Source organism: Carettochelys insculpta, chromosome 12 (genome assembly GCF_033958435.1).
Source record: "Carettochelys insculpta isolate YL-2023 chromosome 12, ASM3395843v1, whole genome shotgun sequence".
NCBI lineage: Eukaryota > Metazoa > Chordata > Testudines > Carettochelyidae > Carettochelys > Carettochelys insculpta.
In genome coordinates this window covers 1,632,818-1,658,786 of record NC_134148.1, presented here as the reverse complement: position 1 = coordinate 1,658,786, position 25,969 = coordinate 1,632,818, and the positions used below count along the sequence as shown (strand labels likewise).

At 44.5% G+C, this 25,969-nt stretch overlaps 1 protein-coding gene across 7 annotated transcripts in view; it reads left to right on the top strand.

Annotated features, from left to right (window-relative positions):
- The window catches only part of NEO1 (neogenin 1), a 400,117-nt gene that overhangs the window by 233,528 nt on the left and 140,620 nt on the right, over positions 1–25,969 (top strand). For all 7 annotated transcript variants that reach the window (XM_075006455.1, XM_075006454.1, XM_075006452.1 and 4 more), the window contains exons 6-7: positions 23,661–23,815; positions 25,668–25,788. In XM_075006455.1, the coding sequence (XP_074862556.1) occupies positions 23,661–23,815; positions 25,668–25,788 (276 nt within the window). The remainder of the gene's footprint in view (positions 1–23,660; positions 23,816–25,667; positions 25,789–25,969) is intronic.

The following is a 25,969-nucleotide window of genomic DNA, read 5'->3' as shown; positions in this document are numbered from 1 at the left end:
TGTGTTCCAGTTAACACCCTTCATGCACATGCTATCCTGTCACAAAAAATGAAAAAATTCGGTAGGTTTATTTCAGGGGTCAGGCCTATCATCTATGGTGACTTAGTCCCTAAGCATTTCTGTAGTAGATCAGCTAATTAATTACACGTCACAATGAGATTAGTTTAAAACGCCCATAGAGTTTTAATTCCTTAAATAAAACTGAGTTTGCTTAGTTAGAGCACTGATTTAAATTAAACTTATTATTTTGTAGTAGTCACAAAGGACTGGAAGGCATGCATGAATAATGTAATAAATGGAATTTTTTGCACGTTTTTCAGAAACATTTTTGAGCATATGCTTCATTTTCAGAAATGAGTGAAAGGAAGAGCTAGGAGAAAACATGATGAGAGCCAAAACACTGGGGCTATGTCTGCACCTACAATCTGCTTTAGAAAGGGGAATGCAAATGAGACAAATTGGAGTGCAAATGAATTGCCGATTTAGATATCTCATGCTTCATTTGCATAATATTTTCAAAAGAGAGTCTTTTGAAAGAAAAAGCAGCAGTGTAGATGGGGTTCTTTCAAAATAAAACCCAGTTTTGAAAGCACCCTTTTCCTAATTTTTTCTTTAGGAAGAAGGGTGCTTTCGATAATGGAGTTTTATTTCGAAAGAACCCCATCTACACTGCTGTTTTTCTTTCAAAAGACTCTTTTGAAAATGCCTTATGCAAATGAAGTGCAAGATATATAAATTGGCGATTCATTTGCATTCGCATTTCCAGTTTGCCTCATTTTGCATTTCCCTTTCAAAAGGGGACTGTAGTGTAGACGTAGCCTTTGTGGGAGGGAAGTACAATCTACAGCAATCACCTGCTAAACAGCTATTAGAAGGCATCAGCTTTTATTGTATCTGTGATGTTGCCAAACTGTTCAGATTCTCACACTTGTATTAGTTTCTCATATATTTAATTAGAGGGAAAGGCTGAGATTGTAGTGTTGAACGTTAAAGCACAGACATTCATGGCTTCTTGTGGCGTTTCCTTTTTATCCGCATCCCTAAGGAGAAAGCCACGTTTTTAGGATTCTGTTACACAGAATGCTTTCAGAAATGGAAATATTTTGGGGCAATTGGAGTTTTACAAGTTAAACATCTCTTCCTTTACTATTAAAAAGTATTGCACTGCTCTGAAAAATGACTATAGAAAATGGCATGAGAGGTTTCACATTTGTGTCTTGGTGAATTTCACATCAAACATATTAATTTTACACGTGTAAATGTTTTGATCTACAAATTCAGTTTAGAATACAAGAATGAATTTTTTTTTCTTCTTGTTCATCAACTGTAATAAAGTTTCTGAAGGCCAAATTAGTACCTTAAATAACATCTATGCAGGGGAGACAATAGAATTGAAATGGCCCTGGGCAAGGTGGCGGTGGCAGCTCCATCCTTGCAGAAGGCATGGGGTATCAGGCAGAAGAAGTGGAGCTGGGGCCTGGCCTCTCCCACACCAATCCTTAGCTCCACTAGGAGTGTACCTCCCAGGGCTCCAGCAGTGATTTAAAGGGCCTGGGGCTCTGGGCACTGCTGCAGTAAGGGCAGCCAGGACCCATGGGCCCTTTTGAATCACCTGTCCCTGGGACAGTTGCCCTTTTGTTCCCTCCTTCCCTGTCGTCTGGCCTGCACATGCTCAACCTGGTCTTCTGAGTTTGTGCAAACGTGATTAGAACTTAGGAAATATTTTCTGTTGCTGCATGCAAAAGACAGAATTGAGTTCATGCTTTCTGAGTTGTGTTGCCTCTGTGGTGCTAACAGGCTTCTCAGTAGTAAGGAGATAACTTTCTGAATACACAGGCAGGTCTACAGTAATGGCGTACCCAAGGGTTACCTTGGGTTGACTTACTGCAGTATCTAGGAACTCTCTTATTGACTTACCTTAAGCTTCTCATTCTGGTGGGTACTTGAGTCAGTGGGGAGTACATGCAGTGGTCAATTTAGTACGTCTTCACTAGACCCACTAACTCAGCCCTTGGTGGATTGATCACTACTGCATCGATCTACTGGTAGTGGAGATATACACACAGAGGAAGGAGATCATCTGAGTAAAATTTCATTTTCATTTCTGGAGAAGTTTTCATGTGAGCAACCAAAATCTCAAGTCCTTAACTCCTTATTTGTGAAGCCTGGAACAAAACCTTGAGGATAGAAAATTTGTTCAATTGCTTCATTTTCAGAACCCAGTTAAACTAATCAATGAATTTAAATGTTTAATAGTAAATTTCAACAAATTTCAAGTTGTTAATAGTAAATTATGTGAGATCCTTTGAGCTGAGCTCACCAGTCTGCAGACTTAATAATGGTGAAAATCTAAGACTGGTTAGTAAATGAGCTCTTGTACTGTTGCCGTTCAGTTTGGACTGATGACTCTTCAGACTGCCTTGCTCTAGACTGCACAGCTGTAACAGAAATAAAACTTATCCTTCTGGTGTATGACTACTGTAAAGATGTCTCGTTTCCCAGGGCTGCATGTAAGAGTGTACAAAGCAGTATTTCAGGAAAGATGTATAAGGGACTTCTGAAGCACAGGCCAGTCCCCGTGACACACACAAAGTGGGGGAACACACAGTTATTAACTGCTCCTGAAAGGTTCACTTTAAGCAACTGCTCTCATATCACGTGGCAGAGGCAAAGATAGAATCCAGTTCTCAAGGGCATTTCTATACTTTCTTAACACGGAGACCATCCTTATTCATTACTCACCTTACACTTCTACACCAAATGAAACAGGGGTCTCATAGACAAAGTCACCTTCACTACATGATCCTGATTCATCCCCAGAGCATGTCCACCCTGTGCACTGAATGAGGCAAGGGGCCAGTGCAAAGAAAATACTATATACACTATGTCATCATCAGCATAGGAACCTTTACACTCCCTGCATTGACTCCTGCCACTTGAGCTAACAGAGTAAATGTCAGCAGTGACACATTGTGTTCATGTACGTGGACCACTATTAGATGGTTACAGGATTCTTTTCCAGTAGGGTCACAGCTGTTCATGGGCAAGCTATTTGTGGTGAGACTTCAGAATTGATTTTTCTCCATGTTCCCTCTAAGTGTTCAGTCCTAGTCTTACCCCTCCAGCTCTGCAGTCCCAGGACACCATTCCCTATTCCTCATCTAGTCTATGTTCTTCCTCCACCCGGGTTTCCAATTGCCCTACCCCGCCCACTCTTCCTGTCGACACTGACTCTCTATCCCAGTCTCCCTTTCTGGGATCTCTCAAACCTGTACCCACATTCCTTTTATTGTCTGAGTCTCTCTTGCCTACCCTGTTCCAAATCTCCAACCACATTCTAGTTTTCTCATCAGATCTCTCCTTAGCCCACCCTGTATCCTTTCCCAGTCAGTGACGGTATCTATCTTTCTTGTTCCGAGTCTCTCACTTCCACCGTAATTGCCAGGTATTTTCAGGGGATTCAGTCTAAGACGTCTCTGGTGAGCATGTTGGAACTACAGTTTTTCAAAACTCCATAAATTGATCAAATGTGGTTGAATTTTACAAAGGACATCTCATTGCCAAATTTCAAGTCCCTTCTTGAAAGCATTGAAGTGTTAGAGCTTTCGGCAGGAAGTGTTACCAGATTTTTTGACATGGGCAAAATTAGGTTTTGGGTTAGCTAGGGTCCTCTAGCTTTATTCTGGGGAATGGCTGATCTATATAGGATGAAGTTTCCCAAACATGCTCAGTCTGAGGCAATGTGTAAAATTTCAGCTGAAAGGTTAGTTTGCAAATGTTCTAAGCAACTGAAAACAGATTCTTATAATGGGAAGTGTCTGGTAACCACCGTAGTAGTCAGCTGTGTTTCCTCTTTCTGAATGTCTGGTTTATAGTCTGTTGGAAAGACGTCATTAATGGCCATAGAGTGACAAGCTGTCATAGCAGATGCTCTCAATGACCCCTCTGCAATTATAAATATGTTAATGTGCCATAATAATCATCTGTGGGAAAAGAGCTGTTCTTTCATTAAATGAATAATTTGTGAGGGAATTAACTTTTTACTTGGGACTGTGAGTTATTGTTAAATATAAAATATAGCGTATATTAGCACATGCCAGCACGTCTGGCTGTCCCTTTATACCAGGGTGGACAATAATTTTTGATGGCAAGAGGGCATGCCAAGAATTTGGTACGTGATCAAGGGCTGCACTTGCGCATGATATTAATGGGGGAGGTGCAGGGTCTGGGATGGAAGTTGGGCGCAGAAGGGAGCTTGGGGTAAGGGATTGGGGTATGGGAGGGGGTGTGGGACCTAGGAGAGTGTTTGAACAAAGCAAGGAGTTGTGACATAGGGAAGGAGATTGGGGTGCAGGGGTTTGGGTTGTGACCTGGGATAGGAGACTGGAGTGAAAGATCTGGAAGGAAATATGGGTGTGGGGAGAGGCAGAGGGTTCGGGTTATGTGAGTTAGTGGGGCAGGAGTGGAGGGTGAGAGTGATGGGGAAGGAAGTGCTGAAATGCCAGAGACAGGCTCTGGCTAGGAGACTCTTACTTGAGCAACTCATGCGCAGCAACCCAACAGGTTCCCTGCCTTCCATGTCCCAGCAGGCTGTAGGGCCAGGTGCATCTATGAATAGCTATGAGCCTGAGCGGAGGGGCATTTTTTCGCAGAAACTAGTCAATGGGTGCTGCAAGATTTTGCTGAGGGAGGGGAAGCACACACGGCCTCCCTTCAGACAAACAGGTTCCCATAGCTGGCTTGTTGGGGCAGGGCAGGGCAGGGCAGGGCAGGGCAGGCAGGTAGCCTGACTAAGGCTCTCAGTGTGCCACTGGTCCAGCAGTGTGGTAGACTGGATTTTGCCTGGCCCTCTTTTATACCCTTTATTTTTTGCTTTTAAAGAAAACAATCCCCATATTCAAAATAATATCTGTAAGTGCCAAGAGTGCCCACATTTGCTAGTTTCTGTGTTCGTGAAGCAGTGTTGCAAATCCTTTCATTAAATATTCTAAATATAAATAAGATGAGGCATACTCAATTTTTAGACTGTGGTGCTTAGAAGAAATCAAAAAATCTAAATAAAATGATCTCCCAAAAGCTGAAATCTGCTTAGAGCCACCAGTTTGGCTTTTCTTGCAGATCTGTGTTTACTGACTTGCCACCTCTAATAAATTAAAACAAAAACTGTGGTGGTTTATGTTGGGGTGTAGATTAATCCTACGGATGTGGAACAAGGGCCCAGAGGCAGCAAGCCTCTGTCCATTGCAGGACTGTGTCTGATGCTTCCTCCACATGTGTTTTTCATTTATAAGATTAGGATTCTGGAATCCAATAAAAATCTCATTGGTTTTGGCACTGCTGCAAAAAACTTAAATTTTGGTGAGAATTCTTGTGATTCAGATGTTTCTGTGATACATGGGGTGGATTCAGGGTCAAATAAGCTTTTATCAGTTCTGGAAGAGCTGGGGCGGGTGGACATATTAAAGCTTAAATTTCAAAACAAGCGGGAGCACAGTGAATATAGGCATTTCAGTTTATTGATACCTTAATTATTTATAAGTCATTTATTTCTAAAACAAATATAGGAGCATCCAAGAAGTACTTTAGGAAGTTTACTTTGTACTGTTTTGTATAATTGATGAATGTTTAGTTAAGTAGTATGCATTTATGTGCACATATATATATGTTTAATCTTTAATAGTATGCTTAGGTTGGTAATCATGAATGTATAATATAATTTCTCTGCAGTGGAACCATCTGTGTTCTATCATGATGACTGTTGAATGTTCAAGTAGTTGTATGTTAGCCCCACATTGTGCTCACACCGCCTTTGCATTTGCTAGTTGGTAAGACCTTTATGATTTCCACTGTCTCATAGCACCCATAAGCGATCTTGCTCAACTAATTATTACATTACTCTGCAAGTGAGAAGACTCCTTTCCTCTCTGTGAAATCTATCTGTACTAAGGAGTTATTCTAAAAATTTCCCTTCATTACTGAACAGCTATTAACAATGATGGGTAATTTTAGCATACTTCCTTGGCTTAGATTGGGCCATAGAATGTGAGTATGGTGTTGCAATCTCACTGGAGCTGGGAGTTTGGGACTTAGTTCATTGTTCACCTCTTATCCAAGTACATCAGAGGGTTGGGTCCCAGGGACCACTAAGTCAGCTTGTAAGGAAAGTATTTTTATTAAATAATAATAGAATGTGGAATATCTGGAGAATGTGCTGCACTAAGACAGATACATCATTATTCAAAGATATTTACACAAGCACAGAGAATGGAGTTCTAATGTTGATAAAACATGCTCATTTTAAACAAGAGTACCTGATCTCCATCTTGCTCACTCTAAATGTCTGTTCTCCCTCATGGATTATTTGGCATTAAAAAAGGGAGGATTATATTGTGTAGCCTCCTCTTCCTTCATGAATTTCATTCTGCAAATCCCCAATAAGCAATTTCAGTTACTAAGCATCATGATCTTTAAACCACATTCGGATGTTGTAGAACTTCTAGGGGTGCAGTTCTAAATAATCAGCCAATCTGGTGTTATAAAATACTTTGTTCCTGGATATAGTTCCTCTTTCAGGTGTTGCAGGAGGGCTCAGAATTATAGTTCCTTCCTTGATTTCACACTTAAACCCAAATACTTATGCTGATAGGAAATATTAAAAATAGTTGAAAAAGCATATGAGAAGAAATTGTGTTCTGTTTGCAGCAACTTGATTTGACTGAACTGTGCTTTTATGTCAAGCCTCTCAGTGGTCATGTACAGAAATCTGCAACGAAAATAGCGAGAGGAGCCATTTTTTCAAATTCAGTTACAAAATCAATACTTCAAGAGCCACAATGCTTGTGAATATGAGACAGTGCTTAATAAATAATGGCAAACCGTACTTTTTGTAACTCTTATTTTAAGAACAGTGCACACAATAATTTGTAATGCATTCCATGTAAATATTTAACCCTTTTCTGAGTCCTAGTTAACTCCAAGATCAGTTGAGTACAAGAAATTTATTGGCAATCCAAAGGGGGTCAATTTGGGAGCACACAGTATAGTAATCTTAGTTACAATGGGTACTTTTTGCACTTGTATAGAAATAGCAGCTCATGATTTTACATTTCTATTTTATTACAAAAGTCTGTTTGAAATGTAACTAATTTTCTCCTAGTCTCTAACTTCTTAATGTATCCTATTACAGCATTTACCCATTTCTCCTTTATTTCCAGTTACTAAATCACATTCAAAGACAATTAAAATACATCAAACACATTCCTAATATTATTTTTTCCACATAAGCAATTGATGACTCTGCAAAGAGATGTTATCTTTTCACAAATGCAAAGGTAGGTAGTGGTCCATGAAAAAAATTCTCTTTTCAGATGTGAACCAAAAACATTTGAGAATCCCCGTTTTAAAAGATAGGGGGAGAGAGGAGGAGAAGGAAAGAGACACTCAAATCATTCCATACCTGTCCAGAATGGGACCCTGCTCACCACAGCCCAGTGCAACATGCTCCATTTGAGCCCAGACAGGATCCGGGCCTTGCAGGGAGAGCACACCGAAACACACAGACACAGCAATTGGGCCAGCCCCAACCCCACCCTACCCTGCCTAGACATGAGAGGAGCTGGAGCATGAGTCAAATGCTGTCCAGCCCCACCAGCTGCTTCCCTGCTGCCCTCTGACCTGGCCAAATGTGAGAGGAGGAAGGAGAGTTGAGGGCTAGCCAGGCTGGAGATAACAAGCTGTCATTCCAGTATTCAGATCCTCAGAGGAGTCAGCATCTGGAGCCATAAACGACTCCTTAAAGAACCATTGCCAACCCCTGGTCATGCATGTTGGTCTCATGAACAGCTGCACTTTCTCTCTTAAGGTAGGACAGCCACCAAATAGAGAGTTTGCAACTGAAGACTCTTGGGGACGCATGGGCTCGTTTAGCAAATTTGGACTTACTTTAGGAAAGTGTCTTCTCTTTCCTTCCCAATTATTTTCTTTGATAGCCAAGACTTTTAATGTGGTGCAGCTACAGCACATTTGTAGACATCTCTTCTGCTCCTGCTATCTGTGGGAGAACAGCTGTATTTTTGTACTGCTCCCTTCCCCAGCAAAGCTTGTGACTGTTCCTGCTGTTTCTCTCATTTCTGATGAAGAAATGTTCAGATTGCAAGGATGAGCTCTCAAATGTTAGGAAACTAAAGGAGGTCAAAAGTGACCTGTAAAGAGTTAAAAAATTGGCTTGTGCAGTTTTTGGTTCATTGGTGTGTAAAGTATCCCTGGTTTTTCCAATATTTGCTGCCTCCACATCCAAGCACTCATGCTCCCTTTTCCCTTTCCTGACAGGAGAGCTGGTGAAATTATGATATCGCAAGAGACTGAAGTAAAAACAGCCATGAGGAGAAAAGGATTTTAGGCATGCTCTGCTTGGTTTTTGTATCAGTTTTAACTGCTTCCATTAGTGGTGTGATTTTATACCAAAAAAGTTGAAACAGTACAAAGATACTGATAAATAGGTTTACACCAGGGTAGGTGTGCCAACAGTTGGAAGGTTATACTCCTTTAACTGTATTGGTTTCTGAACTGTTTGTAGATAAGCTCTTAGTTAGTTTAAAACAGTTAACTTAAGGCCTGTCTAAGACAAATGTTTTGGATAAGTGAAATCTTGCTTAAAAATTCAGCCACCATATCCCATTAATTAAGGTTTGAAATCTCACAGTGCACATCCTCCAGAGCACATCACAAGGGCCTCCAATGAAATCATGGAAGATCAAATTTGACATTCCTAATACTTAAAATCTCTAATAAATATTCAGAAAGGCATTAGTAATCCATTATCGAGCAAAGGAGGACAGTCATGTATTTTCAATTTTTTTTTACAAGTTCACCTTTAAAAGTTGGACTAAAATGCTAACTTGTCTTTATTGCATGCTTTTATTTCTTGCAAAATATGTAAAAGATAAGTCCTTACATAGATACCACTTTTCACCAGTAGAGCTCAAAATGATTTACAAACAGAGGTGGCAGCCTCATTTTATGCCTATGGAAACTGAAGCACAAAAAAGAGTTGTGCTTTGATCAAAGTCAAAGATCTGGGAATTTGGCTGCATTAAAGGTTTCGTCCTAACATGCATCTTGGCCAAATTAACATTACTAGAGAAATCTTAACTTTTGGATTTTCCTGAATCCTTCCTTAACACTGGATTAATACTAGCTGCTCAGTTTACACATTTTGTGGATTTTGGCAGTAGAGCTAATAAACTCCTTGCTTATTGACAATTCTCAAGCTAAAATTAAAGCTCCTCAGGCTAGGTTTTACAAGCTCTTCCACTTTACTATAAAAAGGGAAGAGGCCTCATCTAATTAGAGACTTGTTAGCTCAGAGATAACGTAAGAATGGACATACTGGATAAGACCAAAGGTCCATCTAGCTCAGTATCCTGTCTTCTGACAGTGGCCAATGCCAAGTGCCCCAGATGGAATGAACAGAACAGGAAATCTACAATTGATCCATCCCCAGTCATTCATTCCCAACGACTGACGCACAGAGGCTAGGAACACAATTCCTGCCCATCCTGGCTAATAGCCAGTGATGGACCTACTACACATGAATTTATCTAGCTGTTTATTGAACCCTGTTAAAGTCCTAGCCTTCACAACATCTTCTGGGAAGGAGTTCCACAGCTTGGTTGTGCAGTGTGAAGAAATACTTACTTTTGTTTGTTTTAAACTTGCTAGCTGTTAATTTCACTTGGTGCCCCCCTAGTTCTGCTGTGGGAACAAACAAATAACTTTTTCTTATTTACTTCCTCCACCCCAGTCATGATTTTGTATCTCTCTGTCATATCTAATTTATGTTACCTTTACATTGTATTTGTCTAAGGGACAAGCATATTTCCACAATCTGCCTTCATTTGGTCTGCAAATTGTTTTATTAGTAATGTTAACTTTTTTCAATGGTGCTTCAGAGCTGTTTCTTTTGGGGATGGCCCCTGGACAGTGTTTTGTACTCTGGAATTTCTGGGAAAGTTATTTTCACTTTGAGCGTTGGCCAGATGTCTTCGTCTTCTGGACTTCCTTCATTCTAGCCAAGGTTCTTCCCTCTCATGTCACATACCTCTTTTCATATTAAATGCTTTGGTCTTGTGTAGAAGAAGTTGTCAGTCAAACTGCTGTGTCTTCAGGCTGTTCAGTCGTTCTGCTCCAAAGATAGGTTAAAAAGTTGCGAAGCTCTGAAAAGCCACTTAAAGAAACCATAATAATATAAATCTTGCAGTAGATAACACTTCTTTATTCCCATAGTTGTAGTACACTCAGGGATGTTGTTTCATAATCTTTGAAATTCTAACAGTGACTCCACAGATAATGCAAGTACCAGTATCAAGTCAAATGCGGAATTCTGGCTGGCATAGCAAAGTAAAGAAGCTGTGAATTTTTGCAGTTGCACTGTTGCTGAACACTGCTCCCATTGGAGATCAATAGGTATCAGTGTTGAAATATTATAAAGTTAAAAATAGCTCAAAATAGTGAAGAATTAAAGGGAGCCAATGCACTAGGATTGTTGCAAGTATAATAGTCTGCACATGAAACTCTGCATAAGCAATTAGCAATTAAAATGGTTCTTTGAGTGATAATGACATTAAAAGGGATAGGGAGGGAATGCTGAGCTGCCAAGGCTGCTTTGAAGTTTAATTGTCTATTTAGTAACAAAACACTTAATCGTCCATTACAAATCTTATTTTATATGTTAATTGGCTTATTTGCTCTTTCGTTATCAATTTAACTTCTCTATCACAAACATCTGCACTTATGTTGTTTAATTGGTGTGAATGCTAAACAATGAAGTAGTTAAACTGTAAAAGAGCACATTTTAAAAACATTATTTTTCATTAACAAGAAAATAACTGAAAATGAAATTAACATTTTCCGTATTAAACATTTGTAAACAACTTGACTTTTGTCCACATCCAGGAAGAGCACTCCTTATTTGAAGGAGGCAACCATTCCAGCTCTAGTCTCTTAAATCAAGATTACATGGAATAGGTAACAGCGCGCACAGTTCGATATTCAGTGTTGTGATTGTCTTCCCCAAGATTTAATTTCCATTTCTCCCTGCTTGTGTGTATCGCCCTGACTTAGAAGGAACACACTTCTCTTAGAGGTGTTGTGATTTGATGAAATTGCACTTTTCCATTTCAAACTTTAGGGGTTGTGGTCTGTTTTGTAGGTGGAATTGGAAGAAAAATCCCTGTTCTCTTTGGCTACGTCTACACTGGGACGCTACATTGAAACAGCTTATTTCGATGTCGTGAAATCGAAATAAGCTATTTTGGCCCGTAGCGTTCACACATCCTCCAGGGCTGGTGCCGTCGACATTCAGCATCAATGTAGGACAGCACTAAATTGAAATAGGCCCCGCAGGGGAGCATCTACACACATAAGCAGCCCCAATCGGAATAAGGGGGCTAGGAAAGCCTGCAGACAGGGTCACAGGGCGGACTAGCCCTTCTGGGGCAACAGCAAGCTGCTCCCTTAAAGAGCCTGTCCCAGGCCGAGTCGGCTTGCACAGCACAGGTCTGCAGACCCCACAGCCACTTGCACCCCATGCATGCAGCATGGGCCCCCAGCAGCAGGCAGAAGCCCACACCACTGCCCCTGGAGCATTGGCCGCCTTGCTTGGTGCCATGGAGGAGGCCACCCAGCATCTCCTAGAAGATGAGCTGTCCTCCTTGGGGAATGAAGAAGCCGCCCCAACCATGTAGCCCTTCCGGCCTCCCTCCCACCGCCGGATGCGCCGCCGGCTATGGAGGTACCCCACCAGCGTAGAGTGGTGGGAGCAGCTGGTGCTTGGGGAATGGGACAACGACCGCTGGCTCCAGAATTTCCAGATGAGCTGGCAGATGTTCCTCGAGCTCTGCCAGTGGCTCACCCCTGCCCTGCGGCACCAGGACACCCCCATGCAACGTGCCCTCACCATCGAGAAACAGGTCGGCATCACTCTCTGGAAGCTGGCCGCTCCAGACAGCTACCAATCCATAGGATAGCGGTTCGGTGTGAGCAAGGCCAGCATCGGGGCTGTTGTCATGGAGGTAAGGGGAGCCCAGGGAGAGCCTGGGAGGAGGGGGGGCCTGGGGGGAGCCAGGGGGAGGGCCAGGCACACCCCTCACGGCTGCTCATGTCCTTTCCCTGCGGGTGGTCCACGCACTAAATGCCCTGTTGCTCCACAGGCTCATACGGCTTGGGAACCTGGATGCGGCCATTGCGGGGTTTGCCAGCATGGGTTTCCCTAATTGCTTCGGGGCGCTGGATGGGACCCAGATCCCTATCCGTGCCCTGGAGCACAGCGGAGGACGCTTCCTGAATAGGAGGAGCTACCATTCGGTGGTCCTCCAAGCCTTGGTGGACAGCCGGAGCTGCTGCTTGAACATATATGTTGGCTGGCCTGGCAGCACCTACGACGCTGGGCTGTTTAGGAACTCGGGCCTGTGCCACCAGCTGGAGGCGGGGACTTACATCCCCCAGCGGAAGATCCCTCTGGGGGACACCACTGTGCCACTCTGCCTCATCACAGATGCGGCCTACCCCCTCCGGCCCTGGCTCATGCGCCCCTACATGGGCCACCTCAGTGCCAGCCACGAGCTGTTCAGCACCCACCTAAACCATGCATGCCAGGTGGTTGAGAGGACTTTCAGCCGCCTCAAAGGCCACTGGAGGTGCCGCCTCACCCGCCTGGACTCAGGACTCCCCAACATCCCCCGGGTTGTGGGCGCATGCTGCGCACTCCACAACCTGGTGGAGAGCAAGGGGGAGGCATTCGTGCAGGGCTGGGCTGTGGAGGCTGGCATGGCCTCCACCCGCCACCCCCAGTCTCCAAGCTGACCATGAGGGGATCCAGGTCTTGGAGGCCCTGCGGACCCATTTTGACCAGGCTGCGGGGTGAACGCTGGCAGAGCCAGCTGGTAAGCCACCCACCGCCCTCCCACAACACTACTTGTCCCCACGCCCACACCACTGAGCACCGAAGAGCACACACCACCACATGTTTGTTTTGTTTTAAATAAACCAAACCTTCTTGAAACAAAACGATGAACTTTTACATTAGTGATGGGGAACTATGTACATTGGGGGGTGGACACCTACTAAAGAGGGGTGGGACAAGACAACTATGTACAATTAATGGGGGGGAATATGTACAAAGGGGGGCCTGGGGGACTTAGTCCTTGGCCTCCTTCGCCCCTACTGTCCAGCGCCTGGTGTGGGGGGGCATGACCCATGTCTGGGCCAGAGGCCCCGTTGAGGCTGGGTGGGGGCTGGGAGAACCAGCAGGTATGGCCGGGCTGGTTCCTGAGCCCCACAGTCCCCCTCCATGGCAGGCTCCAGGACAGGTGGAGGGCAGCTGAGACGGACGGCGGCTGGAGCGGCAGGGCGTGCCATCTGCTCCGTGATCCGCTCAAAAGTCCTCATGAAGGACCCCCAAGCCTCCTGGCACCAGGCCAGCACTCGCTTCTGCAAGTGGAGCTGGTGTTCCTCCAGTTGCAGGCGGCGCTCGGAAACCTCCACTTGACGCTAGAAGGTGGCGAGGAGCTGGGGGTCAGCAGTCGCCCATGGCTTGCTCCAGCAGTGGTGGGCTCATCCGGGGGCTGGTCCCTGCTCTGCCGCTGGGCTGCCCTGATGTGATGGCCCCAGTGGGCTGTCTGGCACAACAGATGCAGCGCCCGTGCTGTCGAGGCCTTCACATGGTGCGGCTGCGGATTAGAGGGGGGAAGAGCAGAGACAGCCGTTAGTCTGGGCCCTGGCCCACATCCCCCCTGCCCCTCTGCTGCTGGTTCCCCATCCCCTGTACCCCAGAGATGATAATGAAGGGTGTAGTATCCCCCCCAGGGAGGGCCCCTTCTGAGGTTCTGCTCCCCCCATCCCTAGGGATTGGTTATGGCGCTGTCCTGGGGGGCAGGTGCTGGCGGGCTCTGAGGGACATGCTACTGCTGTCCTCAGGGCTGTGGTCTGCCTAGGTGTGTGGAGGGCCCTGGTCGTGTCCCTTGTCTCTGCCCCTTAACCTGGGGGTGTGCACCTGGGGTACATACCTGACGGTCCACTCCCACAGTCGGGGGACACCCGTCGGGCAGATGCCCTGCTGGAGCTGCGGGAGGGGAGGTTGATGAGGAGCCCCCCATCACTGGAGCCCTCCTCCTCCTCCTCTGCTGTCCCAGGAGTGGGCTCCTCTGAGGGCCCCTGGGGTGCAGGGATGGCCTCCAGGCTGGACTCCAGCTCCAGGGCCTGCTGAGGCTCATCGGCTGAGGTGTCAAGGGTGGCCAGGGGGAGGTGGTGTACCAGGGCCCAGGATCTTCCTGAGCTCACTGTAAAAAAGGGCAAGTGGTGGGGGTGGCTCCACACTAGCTGGCTGTGTCCCGGACCCGGGCATAACCCTGCTGCAGCTCCTTGACCTTACTCCTGACATGGTCAGGAGAGCGGACAGGGTGACCCTGGGCAGCCAGGCCCTCGGCCAGCCAGGTGAACACATTTGTGTTCTGCCGCTTGCTCCCCATTACCTGGAGTACCTCCTCCTCACCCCAGAGCCCCAGCAGCTCCCGGATCTCGGTGTCTGACCAGGAGGGGCCCCGCTGCCTCTTCCCCCACCGTGGCTGGATGGCTGGGAGCCCTGGGTCCCCTTGGGAGGGGGTGCCCTGTGGGTGCTTGAGGGGCTGGCTGCCTGCCTGCCATGGGTGCTGGGTGGTGGGTCGGGGCACCTGGAGAGCGTGCAGGCTGTGCATGTGTCTGTGCTGCTGCCTGCATGCTCTCAGCTTCCTACCACAGAAAATAAGGGGGCGGGGAGCTTTAAGGGGCTGCTGCACACAGGGACCATAGAGCTCAGGGGCTGGACAGAGAGTCTCTCAACCCCTCAGCTGATGGCCGCCATGGAGGACCCCGGTATTTCAACATAGTGGGACGCAGATCGTCTACACATGCCCTACTTCGATGTAGGGCGCTATTCCCATCTTCTGATGGGGATAGCGATTTCGACGTCTCGCCGCCTTACGTCAATTTCAACTTCGAAATAGCGCTCGGCACGTGTAGACACGCCGGGCGCTATTTTGAAGTTGGCCCAGCTATTTTGAAATCACCGGCTAGTGTAGACACAGCTTTTGTTTCACATATTTTATGTATAGAAAATGTGGGGACAGCCATTCACTTTCTCCATCCCTCTGCCCCTACATACATCTTTTGACTGTTGACACCTGGGGAAGAATTCTCTGTCTTAACTCCTCTCTAATAACCCCACCCATCCCTCTTCCCCTACGTACATCTTTTGACTGTTCACACCTGGGGAAGAATTCTCTGTCTTAACTCCTAATAACCTCACCTCATGTCCCATCACACACAACAATTGGGAAACTGAGGCAGGCTACATATGTTGTGACTCTAGACTACAGTGGGGTGGGGGGAAAGAGGTACACTCAAGAAGTCATCAACACTTTTACAGTCCTTGTTGCAGAGTTCTCCACTTGTTAGCAAGAGTTCTCACTTTACTCCTAAACGTGGGACTTTTGGAGATTTAAGAGGAAGTAAGAAACCTTTTGGATTTTTTAAAATATTACAAGCTTTCCTTTGACTAGTTGCTAGTGTGCAAGGAGATGGTAATAGGGACATGAAAATTGGAAGGGACGTAATTCCAGAGTCATAGAAAGACCTGCGTCTGACGAAGTGGGTCTTTGCCCATGAAAGCTTATGCTCGTGCATTTCTGTTAGTCTATAAGGTGCCACAGGACCCCTCATTGCTTTTATAGAAATACCTTGTGAGCGTTTGGTGAAAAATAGTTTGGATCTGTCAAGTTACAACACATTTTTTAAAAGTACTTTTCATGTATTTGTTCTGTTATATGACTGTAATCCACAGAAGTTCTGTTAGCACAATATACATGTTTACAAGCCAAGTGGATGTTTACTTTGTTTAGGTGATGTGTATCTGAGGGGTAGCCATGTTAGTCTGTATCCGCAAAAACGAGGAGTCCTGTGGCACCTTATAGACTAACAGATATTTTGGAGCATAAGCTTTCGTGGGCCAGAGTTGACGAGGATAGACCAGATGGTCTCTATGTAAAAGAATAAATGGACACAAATCAGATATCAGGAATGGTAACATATGAAAACCTGTGGGAGAACACTTCAGTCTCCCTGGACACTCAGTAACAGGTTTAAAAGTAGCCATCCTGCAACAAAAGAACTTCAAAAACAGACTCCAAAGAGAAACTGCAGCGCTACAATTCATTTGCAAATTGGGCACCGTCAGTCAAGGATTAAACAGAGACTGGGAGTGGCTGGCCAACTACAAAAGCAAAGCAGGCCAACTGCTGCAGCTGGCCAAAGTGGCGGGCCAACTACAAAAGCAGTTTCGCCTCTCTTTGTGTCCACACCTCCACAACAGCTCCCGGAAGTGGGCCACATCCTCCCTGACTGCACTGACCCCATCAACTCTGGCCTTCCTCTTGACTGGGACTCCTTATTTAAGAGCCTGTATAATTAGACCTGCCTCTGGAATCTCCACTACATTGCATCTGATGAAGCAGGTCTTTGCCCATGAAAGTGTATACTCCAAAATATCTGCAATTCTATAAGGTGCCAAAGGACTTCTTGTTTTTAGGTGATGTGTCACCATTGTACTGGAGCAATGCTATAGCATGCATAAGAAAGTTAATTTCATTTTTGTGCATACTTTGTGGTTTGTTACTATATGCAAGGATACAGTGCTCCAAGGGAGTTCAACCTCAGTCCCGACAGTGAATGTTGATGTGTACATAGGAGGGAGTAGGACTGAATGCATGCATTGTTCAGGACAGAGAGTTCTGCTTCTAACAAGGGGTTTGCGTGCAGTGCAATAGTTTTCCACCTTAAGAAATTCCATAAAAATGGAAGGAAAGGTGATGATGTCAGGAAATTGTTATAGTCATCCTTGCAACCTTGTATGTCTGCAACATAGTCTCTATTTACATGATTGGATACTGTTTTCTTTATGCAAGGTCACTATTTCTAGAGTGACCATACCTCCCCTGGCCAAATATAGGACACAGGGGCACCCTGGCCAAAACGGGAGGAAGGGTCACCCTACCTGGGTGGGTTGCCACCGTTCTGGAGGGGCTGCGTGGGGGCAGCTGCAGTTCTCAGCTGCCCCATGACTTGAGGCACCAGGAATGGGGCTGCTGCCCCATTAGCACAGCTCCCAGCTTCCACCAGCTGCAGGATGCTGGGCAGGAGCTCCACTGATCCAGCTCTTGCCAGCCGGGGGAAGCCAGATAGCTGCTGCATGGGTCTGGCTCCTGGTTTCCCCAACCAGGGGAATTCAGGCAGCAGCTGTGCCGCCATGCGAGTCAGGCTCTCCCAGCCGCAGGGAGCCAGAACCAGTGGCTGCCGCCGCTAAAAAAGCAGAATACGGGGCAGTTATCCCAATTTATTTTGCAAAAGGGGCTACCGGGATGGCACCCGAAATACGGGCCTGTCCCACCCAAAATGGGACGGATGATCACCCTAAGTATTTCATATAATGTACAGGCTGGACAGTGAATGTGTCAAATGCATCAGCAGTCCTCTTGTAAAAGTAATATATGATGGTGGGATTAAAAGTTGTACTGTAATGAACATGCAGGAAATTAAGTAACACAGAAGAGTTTACCTTTAGTTATTTAGTGAATTATATATCCCTCACTTTGCAGCCATGATGTTCTTCAAAGTGTGTATGTGTTCATTCCAGGGAGAAATTTTTCTCCATTTTTATGATAGTTTTTATAAAAGTGCTGGTAATAGGAAAAACCTTGTAATAAAATGATTAGTGTACATGGGGGAAAGTGGCTGTAGTGGTTACTTTAGAGCAAAGCATTTCCATTTTTTTATGTTCTTATTAAGAATTTTCATTTATAATCTGGAGCTAGTTAGTGTATAGAGAGTTGTTTGTCTCCAGGTAATCATTTAAATTTAAAAAAAAAAAAAAGCCTTGAAATAAAATTGAGCTGTTTTTCTTAGGAAAAAATACAACACATCAACACATTCTAGTATTCTTTCACTTTTCCTTAGCAGGAAATAAATCCCAATGACTCATCAAGTGTGTGAGATATTTGCCTAAAATCTGTTGCCCTTATTTACATGTTGACTTTATTTAACGAATGGTGAAGTGGAAAAGAGTGTTTCTGACTCTCCCTGGACATCAGGGCTGCTAAATAAATAAGAAATTTTTTTCCTGTGCCTTTGAGTATACTGGAAACAAACATGAGCATTGTTCTGTACTGGTGATGATCATTGAGTTTTGCTTCAAGCAATTCCTCGTTTTGCCATTAAGCTAGAGTTCAACAAAAGGTCTTGTGGCACCTTATAGACTAACACATATTTTGGAGCATAAGCTTTCGTGGGCAAAGACCCACTTCATCAGATGCATGAGTGGGGAGGTGGATTCAGAGGGGTATTTAAAGAGTGGGAACCCAGTAAAAGGGAGGGTCAGAGCTGACAAGATCTATTCAGCAAGGTGGAAATGGCCCAGTATCAATAGTACTTACCAAAAGAGATAAAAACAAGTTAGATCAGATAGGGGGATGTGAGCCTTTGTCAGAGTCTAATGGGGAGATATTAACGCCCAGGGCAGAGAAGCTGGTTTTGTGAGCTGCGAGCCACTCCCAGTCTCTGTTTAATCCTTGGTTAATGGAGTCAAATTTGCAAATGAATTGCAGCTCAGAGATTTCTCTCTCCATTTGATTTTTGAAATTTGTTTCAGAACTGTCACCCTTAAATCTGCCACTGAGTGTCCAGGGAGATTGAAGTGTTCACCCACCGACTTCTGTACATTACCATTCCTGATGTCTGATTTATGTCCATTTATTCTTTAAAGTAGAGACTGTCCAGTTTGGCCAATGTAAATTGCAGTGGGGCATTGCTGGCACATGATGGCATATATTACATTAGTAGATGTGCAGGTAAAGGAGCCCCTGATGGTACCAGGGCTCCTTTACCTGCACATCTACTAACTTCCTGTACTGGATCAACAGATTCAGCCTGGTGGGTGAGGCTCATACTAATGCTATGCTCTAAAACTAGCTGAGACGACAGCGCTTTGAAGTTGCAGGTTGGGCTTTGAAGCTGGTGGAGGCTGGGCTGGGCTGAACTGAGACTTCACAGCACGGTCTATACAGATAATTTTAGAGCGCTAGTATGAGCTCCTCCGCCCAAACTCCCATCAGCCTGAGCTGGGGGCTTGCTCCCAAATGTCATACAGACATACCCTAAAGGTCTGTCAACACAGGAAACACACATTCCCAGCTGGCCTAGCTCAGCTGACCCAGGCTTCTAAGGCTTGAGCAGTAAGGCTTTAAGATTGCTGAGTGGGTTCTGGGTTTCAGGTTTGAGCCCATGCCTTGGGATTTGTCCCCTTTCGTGAGGCCTCAGCCCAGGCTCCAGCCTGATTCCATACATCTGTGCCACAATTTACAGCCCTGCAGCCTCAGCCACATAAGCCCGAGTCAGCTGTGGTGCAGGTATTCTGTTCCATGTCAGAATTGTATTACACACAAAAAAATTCTATAACTTTCAAATAATGAAAGTCCAAAATGTGACCAATTTTGAAATTGTTATATAAATTTCACGCATCTAAAGTCGACTGTTTTAATCCATCATTGGTAGACGTAAAACGGTGGAATTCCTGCTTTGCTGGGAAAGTGAGTGTGTACAGCGCATGTTGGAAGCAGTCTTACATTACTTTCTTGTTAGTTAACTTAAATAACAAAGCAAACCTGTGCTCTCTTGTTGAGTTTAACTGTTCCAAGGATTTAGTGCACGGAGACATGAGCACCCTTTTATAGACCTGGAATGGTCCTAACACTACCCAAATCTTCTGGCTGCCAACATATAACAGCAAAATAGCCTTGCATCTCTGTGCAGGCACCTAGAATTTACATTCTTTCAAAGTATACAGCAGCCATTGACTAATGCCAGTGTGGGCTCCATATTGGGATGATCAGTTGTATTGGCTAAAAGGTACACAAAAAATTTAACATTATCTCCTTTTCTCTGACTTTGTTCTGTGTGAATGATGATATACTTTACCTTCAAATATATCTGTTTTATAGCATGTCTGTGTTTAACATATTGTTTATATGGCATCAAGTGAAGTTGCTCAGTGATCTGGCTTTGGTTTTGTTTGGAGTTGAGTTGGGATTTTCGAGTGCCTTAACAGTTCATGGCAGTGACCAGGAATGTAAGACACCATTCTTGCCTTACAATCGAAGTGAGACAGCATACAGATGGGGGGAAAAAAGTAGAAAAAATGTGAATATGACACAATATTGTGTAAATTGAGTTATGTTAATCATAAAGGCATCAGTTATGTGTACTTTAAGAATGTTGGAGAGAGATGGACAAAAATTGCAGTCCTAGCTATGTGTTACTTTTTTGTTTTATTAGCATAACAATTGTTTTGCACTCCAGGATATGTAATTTAATTTAATTTTTCATTCACTTTATTGGGTGGTGATATTCTGGGTTGCGTTTTCGAGCATTAGGATTCTGGGCATACCTACACCTTGTGTTTTTACAGGAAATCTGTACTATGCTACTTCTGGAATTTTGTTTGTCTTTTCAATATGAAAAAAATGCAGCTGACAAATTCTTTTGTTTAGTATAGACTAGTTACAGTTCTTTGTTTTCTGGAGCCTCAACTTACAGCATTTGGAAGTAACAGAGGTGATGTTGTAGTTGGTGTAGTTGGTGCATCAGTTAATCATAAAGGCATCAGTGAGCTCGTGGGAATAAGGGGACTTCGAGGTAGGCGGGGTCCTTTCGAAAAGGAGCCCCGTCTGGACGAGATGCGCGGCGGCGAGGCGCGTCAATTTCGAAGTGCCGCGGCCGCCCGCATGCTAATGAGGCACTGAATATGCATTTCAGTGCTTCATTAGTAAACTTTGAAATGGCCATTTGCGTGGCCATTTCAAAGTTTGGGGCACGTGTAGACGTAGCCTTGGTGACCCAAGAGGGCTGCATAGAAGAGAAGGGGGGCCAAAAGGGATGAAGAGGCAAGGCAAAAATTACTGCCAAGAGGCTGTTCAGTGGCTTGCCTGGGATCACTATGAATACAAAGAAACGGAAGCAGTCTTTGTAATGTGTAAGGCGGGAGTATCCAGCTTTTTTTTCACTGGAGGTGTCACACGGCAATTTTTTAAATGTTGCAGGAGCTGAACACAAAAGAGCCCCAAGCCACCAACACCACAGCATCCCCACCAGCCTTAGACCCCCGCACCCGCAGCCACCAGCCTTAGACCCCCTCCTGCAGCCCCAAATGTCCCCTAAGCTTAGACCCCCCTCCCACAGCCCGAAACAGCCCCCAGCCTTAGACCCCCTCCCGCAGCTACAAACGGCCCCCAGGCTTAGACCCCAAACCGCCCCCAGCCTTAGACTCTTCCCAGAAGCCTCAAACTGCCCCCAGCCTTAGGAGTCCTCCCCTGCAGCCCTAAGCTGCCACCAGCCTTAGAACACCCCCTGCAGCTCCAAACTGCACCCAGACTTAAACAACCCAGAAGCCCCAAGCCAGCCCCAGCCTTAGACCCTCCCAGCAGCCCTAAACCACCCCGAGCCATAGACCACCCCCCCTCCGCAGCCCTAAACCACCCCCCAGCCTTAGACCCCCCCCTCCGCAGCCCCAAACCACCTCTAGCCATAGGACCCCCGGTCCCCCACAGCCCTAAACCACCCCCAGCCTTAGATCCACATGGCCCTAAACAGCCCCAGCCTTAGACACTCCCCCACCTCCCACTGCTTCTTCACCTGGGCTGCTAAGCTGGGCGGCTCTCCCAGACCTCCTGCTTCGTGCAGGTAACAGTTGTTAAAACCAATTAACTGGAGTGTTAAGTTTTCAGCACCTAGGCATAAGGTAATTGCTATCTCTAGAGACAGAGACGGCTGCCATGTCCAGCAGCTATCTCTGTTGATAGTTGCCAGAGGTGGCAGCATTAAGAAATTGCAAATGGCTTCTTTAGGAGCCATATGCAGCTTGGAGCTGCCCAGCTGGTGACCCTTAACAAATCTAATCACGACAACCCATAGATTGGGAATCCCGGATCTAGGGTCTGTAGCTATGTTGACCTGAGGTTTAAGTGTGGATCAGGCCTGATGCTGTATGCCACGGCACGCAGTCTCCATTTAAAATGCAACAGCCTGCCATCTAACAGGCACACAAGAAGGTACAACATATTACTCAACCACTGAGGTATTATTGTTGGACCCCTGTCAAATTATGCATTGATTTTAGATACTTTTGATTTTTAGTCTCTTGATTTTTAGTCTTCTTTTCCTACATATTGCCAGCAGATCGCTTCAGTTCAAAACAGTTGGCTGGTTAATTGGTCCTGCATGTAATCTTGAGATAGCAGTGGCCTAGGACATTTTGTATTGATATTTCTTGGTGATGGAATGCGCTTCTTCTTATCATTCATAATTCTCATTCTGTTAGAAATTAAAAGTAGCTTGAAGAGTGTTTTTCTGCTTAAGTTCATTGTTCTTGATCACTGGTGATTACAGCTATAATTTGCAAAGGAGTCTCATGGAACTAGGTGCCCAGTTCCCATTGAATTGTAATGGCAGCTGGGTGCCTAATTCCTTTCGTCTCTTTAGAAAATCCCTGTCTACATAGCTGTTTGTTTTATGGGGCTTGGGCTGTGATAAGCGAGACCAGTCCTCTCTGTGTGTGATGTGGAGAAAGGGATTTGAACTTGGATCTACCAGGTTAGAGTGTGACCCTGCTGTTAGATCATGGTGTATTCTGGTTATGGGGCTTTCTCCTTCTCTTCTCTTAAAGCTTTACTGCTTTTTATAAATAACTAGACCATCACTAGAGCATAGTTTCAACTTGAGCATCCTACATCCTTCATAGGTTCCCTACCTACTGTTCTATAAAGTCATTCTCTCACTCTTTCATTGTCTGTCTGTCTGTCCCTGGATCATAATTGATAATAAAGTAGCTAATAATTGGTTTAGTTTCAACATTGTGAAAATGTTTAGACTTTTTCAGTTTGATAAAACTACTCAGTGAATTTGACACAAATACATAAATAGTTCCAGTCAACACCAAACTACGTTTTTTCGTCAAGTAAACTTTGTCCCAAAAATTTCATTCATATTGAGTTATAATTTAGTTATAGTTTTATATTATTATTATTTATTATACACACTTGAACCTCTTTAATCCGGCAGCCTTGGGAAATAGGTTATGATGGGTAATTTTCTGGCCCTTGTGTATTGACCATATTGAAGAGTAAACAAAGTCTAAAACAAAATCTATTACAAAATCTTTTGTATGTACAAACATTTATAGAGTACTGTACATGTATAACATGTCACAAGATAAATCCTTAATGCACTGTGTTTAAACTGTTATTTTGTTTTTATTATCACATATAGCTAAACAAGTAGAAACCCACTAATTGTACAGTACAATTACAAGTTAAATTTATGCTAGAGAGTACTCTGTGTGTGTGTGAGTGAGTGTACTGTATTTAAATTTGTTTTGTTTTTATTTTCATGATGTTCCTCCAGCTATGAGAGGGTCCAGATCAGAAGTATTCCCTGATTACAGAAACCCAGTTCTTTTTATTTTGTGAATTCCAATTCCAGCTAGATAAGCATTAACTTTTTTCCTTCTACCCTTGTATTTAAAGCCCCACCTGAATTTCTGAAGCAGCCTGCTAATATTTATGCTCATGAATCTATGGATATTGTCTTTGAGTGCGAAGTGACTGGGAAGCCAACTCCAACCGTGAAATGGGTCAAGAATGGAGACATGGTGATACCTAGTGATTATTTCAAAATTGTAGTAAGTACATTTTCATTTTCAAACTGCTGACCTATACTTTAATCCAGGGGTGAACAAACTTTTTACATTGCCCCCCCCCTTTGCCCCTGCAATTAGCCACCCCCCCCAACTTGTCTACTAACATCCAAACCAATGGTAATTTGTTATGTTCACATGAGGAAAAAAATTCAGTATGTGCCAGACTCTGTGAGACAGCAATCTAAACTGCAGTGGTGCAAGAACAGTGCACACAGTGGGAGGGAGGATACTCACTTTACAGATGGAGTCAAGCATGTTTGAAGAGCCACCTTACCCAGCCCTCCCAGGCAGCTATTAGAACAAAAAATTCACTCTGTTTAAAGAGGCCTCCCAACTCCAGCAGTCCACGGTTATTCAGCTTGCTGTTGCAAGAGCACTACCCAGTTTAGGAGAAGAGGGGGGAAAAAAACCCAGCATCCCCTTGCTGTTTAAATTTCATCCACACCCACTTTTCCAGCTCTTCCAGGCAGCTTTTTTAAAGTTAAATGAAAGAACTAAACAAAAGATCAACATAACTGCACTTAAAAAGCCTGGTTTGTTTTGGAAAGCTGAAACAAGGGGCTCTGCAGGTAAAAGCTTACATCTCTTACCCTTTACTCAGATGCCTCTGCAAAATGTGAGTGGAGGCACCAGAAATGATGGCTGAGACTGCAGGGGCAGGGAGGTGGGCAGCTGAGCCAAGTGAGCCTGCAGGTAGGCAACAGAGAGTCCCCATAAGGGGGAAGGAGGTGGGACAAGAAATGAAGATGTCTCTCTGCCAATGGCAAGGAGGCAGGCAGCACAGCACATGAGCACAGCTGTGCAAAGAACCCTACAGGGAGGCAGCGGCAGGCCCCCTGGGGGGGGGGAGCTGATTAAGCTGTCCCCCATTTTGAAATGTCGCACCCCTCCTACTCCCCAGTTTGCGCATCCCTGCCTTAATCCTCCACTATATGTACATATATGCTTTGCTCATATACAGGGTCAGCTGCCTGTTTTATAGTAGTATGGTTAAGGTCCAAAAGCATTAAATGGTTACTTGAATCCTTTACTAGTGTGTAATCTGGGATGAAGCATTGAAGAGCTTAGGCGCTGTGTGCCTTGCACTGTAAGAGAATCTGTTGCTTTATAGCATACATCTTTTGTGTGAGAAATAAATGGCAATACATTAATTGGTCAGACAATTTTTCAGTTTGAATTTGGACAGCCATGGTCCTTCCCATATAGTATAAGATTAGCAAATCAAGAGGTATATGTGGACACAGATTGCTTGAGTTTTATATAGTCATTGTGGCGGCATAAGAATTAAAATCTCAGGCAAAGATCTACAATTGAAATTTCCTTGTAATATAATCCTTAATTTTGGCTGATGAAATCTTAATTTGTAATCCTGTAGAGGGAGCAAGTGGGACAATCAGTTACTGATATATATGTTCCAAATTTAATCTGAGGCTACTGGACTGTGTAGGGGAGAACTTGATTTCCTAATGTGCAGTCTGTCTTTCAGAACTATTTTTAATTTTACTGAAATAATGGATACATGATAACACATGTGCCTGTTCTGAATGCTGAGACCATGTTATGGTTTCCATAGCCCATAGACAGTAGCTTTGTGCTGGTTTCTGATGCAACAATTTGAAGGGTCAAAGTAACAGATATTTTACCTGGTACAGGCTCATCGTCATTAAGATAGCCATGACAGCTGAAGAGAACTCCTAAGGCCTTGTTGCCCACTGTTATAATATTTGGGAGTTTTCTCAGAAAGTCGTAGTACACCATTTCAAAACTCATGAGCTTCCATTTATAGTTCATTTTTAATGAATGCATCATGAATGTTTTTTCTTCTCTTCTGCAGAAGGAGCATAATCTGCAGGTTTTGGGTCTTGTGAAATCAGATGAAGGATTCTATCAGTGCATTGCAGAAAACGATGTTGGAAATGCACAGGCTGGAGCCCAACTTATTATACTTGAACATGGTAAGATAAACTAGGGAAGCATGCAGCCAGTGGAGGGGAGAGGGAGGGAAAAGCAGTTTCAAGGGGCTTTTTGTGCATGAGGCAGTATGGTCACAACTGCGCTAACCAAGAAAGCCTCTATAAAGCATGGGTGTTTTAAGTGTCTTCACTGTACATTAAGGTGTGTGTTTTTTTTTTTGTT